Raw genomic sequence first — 8795 nt, 5'->3', positions numbered from 1 at the left:
TAGTCTGTTGAGCAGCATCCCTGACCACCACCCATTAGATGACAATATCACCTCCCTCCCCAAATTGGGAAAACCAAAAGTATCTCCAGGCATTGCCAAATGTCCCCTGGGGGAAAAATTGCTCCCAGGTGAGATCCACTGGCTCAGAGCATTCTTGTTTGGACATTAATAACTATAGGACAATGGTTTTACTCATCAGCTGGTGGAGCCTGGGACCCCCAGATGTCCTGACATTTGCAGTTTTGTTCTGTCTGTTGAAAAATATTAGGAAAACACAGAAAAGCCAAAAGAAGCAAATAAAACTCACCTGTAATCCTACACTCAAGGTCTAACCTCTCTTAATAATTTGGTGTATTTCCTTCCAGTCTTTTTTCTACACTTGATAATTCTAATAGCCTAACCCTAACCGTAACCCTCTATTAAGCACTTCCCCTCTGCCAGACATTGTGCTAAGTGCTTTCCATGATCATCTCATTAATCCTCCCAACACCCCTATGAGATGATACTATTATTATCCCATTTCACAGATGAGGAAACTGAGGCTCAGAGTTCATTTAACATTACATCATGTGCATTTAAAAATGTTATCCTTCAAAAACATTATTTTCAATTGCTGAATAATGTTTTATTGATCATACAGCTGAGGCTGCTTATTTTCTTCACCTATTCCCAGTTGTTGGAATAGTCCACAAATATTTCCCTGTTCCCTACCAGGATCACACGAGAGGCTGGTGGCAAAGAAGAGTCACAATTTATGCCCACGAGCACACCATCTTATACCCTGGGACTGTGAGGGTGAGTGCATTGATCAAGGGGCTGAGAGAGCTGTGCCCCTAAAAGCTCAGCAATGAGGGCTCTGCCCATCTCTACCCACTGGGGGCAGAGCATCATGAGCACTACACAAGTCTTCAAGGCCAGTTGTGTTTGGACCCTAATTCACAGGACACCTTACACACAGAGTTTTGATCCTTTGTTAAATGACTCTAGATGCAGCTGGGCTACATACAGTGAAATGCATTGGAAAGAGTTGTTCGCACAGGAGCTGTTTGTCATTATCTGTTTTCTCCCCCGATGGATGTGAAAATACCCCATCATGTAGGGTCTGAGAACATCTTTGCCATTACAAAGGGGCACCATATTGGAAACAGTTCATGCCTCATGCCCTCTTCTGGGGACTTTCACCCCTCCCCATGGCTGCAAGTCCCACCTCCGGCCAGATGTTCCCACAGTCCTACCTCCAGGCTTTCCCTCTCTCCCAAGCTGCAGTCTCCTCTTGCCTGGTGGGCATCCTCTCTGGGGTCACTGCTCATCACATCAACATGGTCCACTCCCTGCAGACCTGCTTTCTGCCCCTTGGAGCTGTCCCTCTGGCAAGTAGTTAATTTGGACACTCCCATTTTTCAGAAGGGGAAATCAGGGTCTGAACGGGTGGCAGCATGCCCAAAGTCTCATTGAGTTTAGTCTAGAGCTAGTGGAATTAAGTGGCTCTTTTGCTCCCACAGCACCATCTGACACCACCTCCTTCCTGGTTCCTGGCACTGAGTGGGCACCACAGATGGGCAGTGCCTAATGGCTGCCTCTCAGTGCCATCTGCCTCCCTATTGGGGATGCATGGGCACAGAGTGGCCTCCAGGGAGGAGCTCTGCAGCAGATGGGAAGTCAGGCCCAGGACTTGGCTTGGAGACTTGGAGATTTGGGGACTTCCCAGACCTTCCCCAAGAAGCCAGCCTCTGGTGGCTATTGGCCCCAGAAAGTCTTAAGAGTTTAAGCACAGATCTGTGATTTTCAAGCTGTGTGGCCTTAGACAATCACTGAACCTCTCTGAGCCTCAGTCTGCTCATCTTTAAGATGGGATCAAAAACAGGACAATGAGAAAATGCAAGCAAGAGCTTAGCACAGAGTGGGCTCATGATTAGCACACAAGAGTGAGCTGTCACTCTTACAGCTACGGCTATCATCAAGGTTAATAGTACTCTTATTGTTGACAGTGCCCTGGGCCCTTTACCAATTCATGTTACAGATGAGGACCGTGAGGCTCAGAAAGGCACATGGCAAAGACAGAACCAGGCATCGGACTAACTTCTTTCTCCCTCCTGAGCCTTCTGGAGAATGAAAAATTCAAAAGTCCCTGCCTCGCGTGACTCCCCTCTGAGTGGGAAGGACAGACAAACAGTGGCCACTCAGTGACATGGGCAGACACAGAGGTGCCTATTTTACAGGTGGAGAGATTGAGGCCCCAAGTGGAGGAGGAATAACCTGGAGTTATCTGCCAGTCAGTCAGGCTGGTCTCTGTGCCCAGGACTGGGGGAAGGACGGGTGAAATACCACCCCCCAGGAAGTAGGGAGGGGGGATGAGCAAAGAAGGAGCCCAGAGGCATAGGTGGATTCATCCAAAGCTCACAAAGATCTCCAGGGCCTGGGGGAGCTGAGCCTTTTGTGTCTGGCTTCTTTCCCTCAGCATTATACACTTTTTAGATGCATCCATGTTGGTGTGTATGTCAGTATCTATTTATTCTGAGTAATATTCTATTCTGTGGATGTACCACAGTTTATTTATCCATTCACCAGATGACGGACATTTGGGTTGTTTCCAGTTTTTTGGCTATTATGAATAAAGCTGCTATAAACATTGTGGATAAGTCTTTGTATGGACACATGTTTTCATTCTCTTGGGTAAATACTTAGGAGTGGGATTTCTGGGCTGTATGGTGAGTATATGTCTAACTTTATAAAAAATTGCCCAATTGGTTTCCAAAGTGGCTGTACCATTTTGAATTCCCACCAGCCATGTGTGTGTTCTGGCTCCTCTGCACCCCCGCCAGCGCTTGGTGTTGTCAGTCTTTCTAAATTTAGTCCATCAGACGGGTGTGAAGTGGCATCTCACAGTGGTTTTAATTTGCACTTCCCCGACAGCTAATGATGTTGGGCATCTTTTGCACCAGACTTCCTGGCACTACCATGTGGAGATTGACAAGGCCCTTGACACTGGACGTGGCTGAAACCCAACTCAGGACTCCACCCTCACCACCCCTCTCCCCAGCCTGATCCTTCTACCCACTTTCCCCACTGCCCAGTGGCGCCCCCATCAGGACAGCTGCCCAAGTGAGAAAACTCAAGATTTCAACTTCCCTCTTCCTCATATCCAATCCATGCCCAACTCCTACTCTTCCTTCTTCCCAATTATCTCTCCATTCATTCAACACTTTCTTTGCACCCCCAGGTGTCCCTCATCATCACACAGCCTCCCTCTCTTCCCTGCAGTCTCTCCGGCTCGTACTTCCAGCCACCCCTGCCTTGCCCATTCCCCCAGTGCACTCTCCTGTGCCTCATGCTGTTCTCAATGCCTGGAACATTCTTCCCTCTATACCCATCCTCCCAAGTCAACACTTCTGCATCCTTCAAGTCTCAATATCATTTCCCTGACTCCTCCCCTCTCCCATCCCAGGTCTGGCCCCGACGAGCATGCTCAGAGCCCCCAGCAACTCTCTCCTGGGCTCTGGGCCCAGCCATAATCTGAACTTTTCCTGTGCCACCCTCTAAACTATGAGCCCCAAAGGGTGTCACCAGGCTTGTCTTGCTCACATGGCATCCCAGGGCCTAGCACAGTACCTGGCACATCCCATAACAATCTGTGGCTTGGTTGAGGGGCAGATGCGGGTGGGATCTGGAGGGAGAATTTGGGGAGCCCCTGCCCAGGTCAGCTGCTGGATGAGCCACCCACAGGGGGGCAGCCCCAGCCTGTAAGAGACAAGGGACCTGAAGAAAACAGCCCACTGTCCCTCCACCCTGTTTCCTGTCTCCCCTCTTTCCTTCCCTATGGCAGAGCTGAAGTCAGCAGAGTCTGGTTTCTCAGCAGCTCAACCTACTAGAGCAAGTGGTTCTGCTTTCTGAACCTCAGTTTCCCCAACAGTAAAATAGGATGATCGTGGCACCCACATCATGGGAATGCTGTGAGGCCTAAGTGAGAAAATGCTGATAAAGTGTTTGGCAAGGGGCTGGGCATGCAGTTAAGTGTTCAGTCAAATGCCAACTCCTTGCTCCTGGCCATTTCCCTTTGTCCCAGGCTCCAGCTCTCCTTTGTCCTGCTCTCTGTAAGGAGGGGGCTGGGCTCTATTCTGTCACCCTCCCAAGGGACAGTGCCTTCCCTCAGCAACCAGGACCACAGAGGGTGACTAATAGGGACTTCCAGGCACCAGGGCAGGTCAGCTGGGATGAGACTCAAGGGTATGGGATTCCCCCAGAACCCCTCTGTGATCTCAAGGACAACATGACAGACATAGTGGTAGGAACATGGCTCTCAGGCCTCATGCATGACTGGGGCAGGTGACTTCACCTCTCTGAGCCTCAGTTTCTTTTTCCATAAAATGGAGAGAATATTAGTACCTCCTTCAAAGGCAGTTGAGGGGACTCATGGAGATATTGCAGATGTGTATTCGGATGAATGGGTGTTCCAGGCTAGTGATGTTCAAGGGCATGGGGAGGTCCAGGCAGGGGGAAGGGCAGGAGTCAGCCAGTACCTTCCCATGAGAGCTAATCATCAAATTTTTGGAATTTTGAGAGTCAGTTGTTTAATAAATTAAATTATACTATATTAAAAACCGAGGTCATCAATACTCCAAAATCACCACTTTCTAGTTATTTTACTACATTCCACTATTATCTACGCCCTTGAGGTTAACACCTATTTATTGTATCATCTACTATATAATGGTGTAGCTCAAAATGGGCCATAGGACTATTCACACTGAGGAAACTGGCAAACACTACAAATCAGGGCTTTTCCTCCCTGCCACTCCAGGGAGCTGGTTGTTAAACGTTTACCAGCACTGCACCCAGTCTGGCTGAACAATCCCTCCTCCTCCATGCTCAAGAGTGGACAAAAGGAAGGACCAGGCTTCCAATGGCTCTGAGAGCTGGTGGCGGCTGCCCCCTGGTGGTGCTTCAAGCCCCCATCATCACCAACATTGGATGAAATCCTGCACCTGGAGGGGAGGGAGACAGAGACGGAGACAAGAGATCTGCAAAAGGATAGCCCCCTTCCAATCCACACATGAAAAACCAGGCCTGTGTAGTCACACAACATCCTTGAACCCATGCGCTCAGGAAGCCCTCAGAGGAAAGAGGAAAGTCCCCAGAAGTATGGGGTAACAAGACCCTGGGGAACACTCAGATGTCTCTAAGTCCCTCAGCCCCTGGATCCACAGCTCCATGCTGTGAAGCCCCCAGCTACCCTTCTCTGATTTTTCTCATCACTCCTGGTGGGAAGGAAGTCATATTTCTCTGGACCCATCAGCCTGCCTCCTCTAGTACCGGCTGCCCCAGCCCCCGGGGAATACCCTGCCCCTCTCCCACTAGCACCCTCAAAGTACCCAGAACCTGCCCCCAGGTGATGTCTGGTCCCTCTGGCCTGTCTTCAGCAAGAATCCTATTAGGTGGGTTTAGCCAGAATCCCTCTTCCCCCTGATGTTTCCTCTTCATAATTTTCCATCCACTGACCTGCACCCTGCACCCTGGCTATAAATTCCCACTTGCCTGTGCCGTGTTCAGAGTTGAGCCCAATCTCTCTCCCCTGCTGCAAAATCCCACTGCAGTGGTCCTATACCTATTGCAATAGCTCCCCCCACCTTGAATAAAGTCTTCCTCACCATGACCTAACGAGGGTCATTGAATATTTTTTTAACAGGAGGATGCCATTGATGTTTAGTGGGGGATCTGTCTGAGATTTGAGGGGAACCACGTTCCACAGGACAGAACTGGGTCACCAGGGAAGCTGAATAAAGTGGTCCCCGGGGGGCCAGCCCTCTCTTCCCCACACATCCTGAAACCTTTCCTGACCACCCAAGGATGTACTGAGATGTCTTATTACCAATATTGAAGTCAATCTGACAGTCCATGGAGGGGGCTTCCTGAGGGGCCTGGGGCTGAGGGCAAACAGCTGAGGACGAACATCCCACCACACGGTGAGGGACAGAGAATTCAGGGGAGGCTGCCTGGAGGAGGTGGCCTTGATACCTCTGAGGATTCACCATCTGTTCATCACACTTTTATTGAGTGCCTGTGCTGTGCCAGGCCCTGGGCTGGGCAGTGGGGTACTGTGGTGAATGGCACAGAGCCCACTCTGAAGCGTGGCCACATGGGAGGCCAGGGAGGGCAGGATGGTGGTTACTGAGTCACCACATGGAAGCTCATTGGTCCACACAGTCCCAAAGAAGGGTCTACCCTTGGGCTCTCCAAAGCCACCACAGCCCTCATGGGTGGAGTCCTCACCCTGGTTCCCCAGAGAAGTGCCCAAGAAAAACCAAGCTGCCCAAATCAGAGGAGCCACAGGTAACGGCCTCAGGAATCCATCGCCTCCTTCCTGTTTGGTGACCGTGGCAATCAGAAGTAAATGGCAGTAGAAGGGGCTAGGGGAACTCAATCCTCCTCAGGACGTGGGGTTGAAACTCCCGTGGTATCAGAGGAAGGAGGACAGAAGCGGGAGGCATTAGAGGGGACCCAGAACAGATGGGGGACAGGGAGCAGGACAGGATCTCTCTGGGCAAAATGGTTGCCTGCCCATGGTCCTTGGCCTGTTGGTGGCTGGGCTCCACTCGAGGCAGGAGAAGGAGATGGTTCCACTCATGGCAGGACCTTGGCTGCTCTTGATGCTGTTTGAGGCTGCCAGGGACCTTTCCTCAGGGGGTTTCAAGGAAGCCCATACCTGTGGGATAGAGGTCTAGGTGCTCAGAGGGGACCCAGGTGGACCTCAGAGGACGCGAGGAGGCCAGGGTCCTGCTGAGGCAAACAAACAGAGGGAGCTAAGGGAGGAAGCTGTGCAGGGTGAGGTCGTCTCCATCGCGGTCCTCACTGGGCTCCGCCATTAGGCCCTGGCTCTTGGCCTTGGGCAGGGTCCCATTGGCCATGGTGGGGGGCCCATCACCCCTGTCAGGGAGCAGGGACGAGATGCAGACCATCTCGGTGGGGGAGTAATTGCGCACGGGGTACATGTGGGTCTTGCGGGAGAGGCGGACAGCCAGCACCACAGTGCACACGAGGAATACGGTGGCCACCAGGGCCAGGATGAGGATAGCCAGCAGACACTGCTTCACAGGGATGCAGTCCAGGGCTTCTGTGGGGCTGGAGGCCACAGTGCTCCCAGTGGGAAAGACCTTCCCATATTTCCTTTTGACTATGTCAGACAAAGTGCTGGGTGCCACAGTGGTACCCTTGTGAGTAACCGAGGGCACAAGAAAGGTTGTGGCCAGATCTCTCATGGAAGTGGGCTCTGTGGACAGGGCCTCTGTGTCAGTGGGCTCTGTGGAAGGGACTTCTGTGACAGCTGGTTCTGTAGACAAGTCCTCTGTGGCTGCTGGACCCATGGACAGGGCCTCGGTGGCTGCTGGTTGAGTGGTCTGTGCCTCTGTGGCTGCTGGTTGAGTGGTCTGTGCCTCTGTGGCCACTGGACCCATGGACAGGGCCTCTGTGGCTGCTGGTTGAGTGGTCTGTGCCTCTGTGGCCACTGGACCCATGGACAGGGCATCCGTGGCTGCTGGTTGAGTGGTCTGTACCTCTGTGGCCACTGGACCCATGGACAGGGCATCCGTGGCTGCTGGTTGAGTGGTCTGTGCCTCTGTGGCCACTGGACCCATGGACAGGGCATCCGTGGCTGCTGGTTGAGTGGTCCGTGCCTCTGTGGCTGCTGGACCCATGGACAGGGCCTCCGTGGTGGTCAGCTCCATGGATAGAGTCCCCTGGTTGGATGGAGCCTTTGTGATGGGACTGATTACAGCAACCAGCTCTGTGACCAGAGGGTCCAGTGTGACTGGAATCCACTGTGCAGCCAGATCTGTGCTTAGATTGCCCATGGCTGCCCCTCCTGTGTTTGGGGCAGCAGAGTCTCTTGTGGCAGCCTCCACAGAGACTGGCTCAGGGGTTCCAGGCCCTGCTGAACCTCTCTGTCCCAAATTTCCCATCTCAACCAAGGTGTAATTTTCAAGTGTTTCTGGAGGTTCTGTGATGTACAGGTCATAGTCCTCATCCCCGTTTTCATCCATGGCCACCTGTCTCCGGTCCCGGGCAAGCAAGGGGCCTGGGGCTTCCTTAGCTCCATCTTCCCAGGTGTCCTGCAGCTGGAGACTGCTGCCATGGCCCACCAGGATCAGCAGCAGGAGGAGTTGCAGAGGCATGGCACCTGGGGGAGACATGGACAGAGGGACGTCAGGGCAGTTTCACCCCTGGAGCTGCCAAGCACCCTTACTGTGACCCTGGACTGTCACAGCTGGGAGGATGTTTGGTCTGGGGCAGACACTGTGGCTCTAAGCATCCCCATGACCCAGCACATGCCTAATGCAGAGTAGACCCTCAGCAAGTAGCAGCTATTATTATTATTAGTCAACATGATTAAAGCCATTTGGAGAGTTCTTCGACTTCCTCTGTATGGTGCATAGAAACCTTATTGCCTCCCTATCATTTTTTGTTAAAACTTTTTATTTGTGGGCAAGATAACTCATTAGGGTGTAGAAATAAAATACTAGAGCTTCCAGTTATATATTTAAAAAAATGGGGGGGGGGGCAGCTGGCCAGTATGGGGATCCAAGCCCATGACCTTGGTATTACAAGGCTGTGCTCTAACCAACTTCTAGTTTTATAAACTTTTTATGTCACCTTCCTAATCTCTTTTTTTGTATATATTTATATCATAAGAGTACAGTAATCTCTTTACATAATTCATAAATAGATCAATCGCTCACTGACAGGGCCCATAAGCAGAAGGGTTTGGAAACCAAACCACAGGTCTGCAGGATAAAGCTGCCTGT

The 8795-nt window shown here is 51.6% G+C and overlaps 1 protein-coding gene across 1 annotated transcript; it reads right to left on the bottom strand.

The window, feature by feature from the left end:
• Nucleotides 1-6797: 6797 nt before the first annotated feature.
• SELPLG (selectin P ligand) lies at nt 6798-8165 on the bottom strand. The gene has a single exon (XM_063088221.1). It carries the CDS (start codon nt 8163-8165, stop codon nt 6798-6800), a length of 1368 nt encoding a protein of 455 aa, XP_062944291.1.
• Between the last annotated feature and the right edge of the window lie 630 nt (nt 8166-8795).

This window comes from Cynocephalus volans, chromosome 2, assembly GCF_027409185.1.
Source record: "Cynocephalus volans isolate mCynVol1 chromosome 2, mCynVol1.pri, whole genome shotgun sequence".
Classification (NCBI taxonomy): domain Eukaryota; kingdom Metazoa; phylum Chordata; class Mammalia; order Dermoptera; family Cynocephalidae; genus Cynocephalus; species Cynocephalus volans.
This window is presented reverse-complemented; position numbering and strand designations above follow the sequence as displayed.

Excerpts from the sequence above, each read along its gene's own strand:
- SELPLG (XM_063088221.1), bottom strand. The coding sequence starts at position 8,165 with ATGCCTCTGCAACTCCTCCTGCTGCTGATCCTGGTGGGCCATGGCAGC.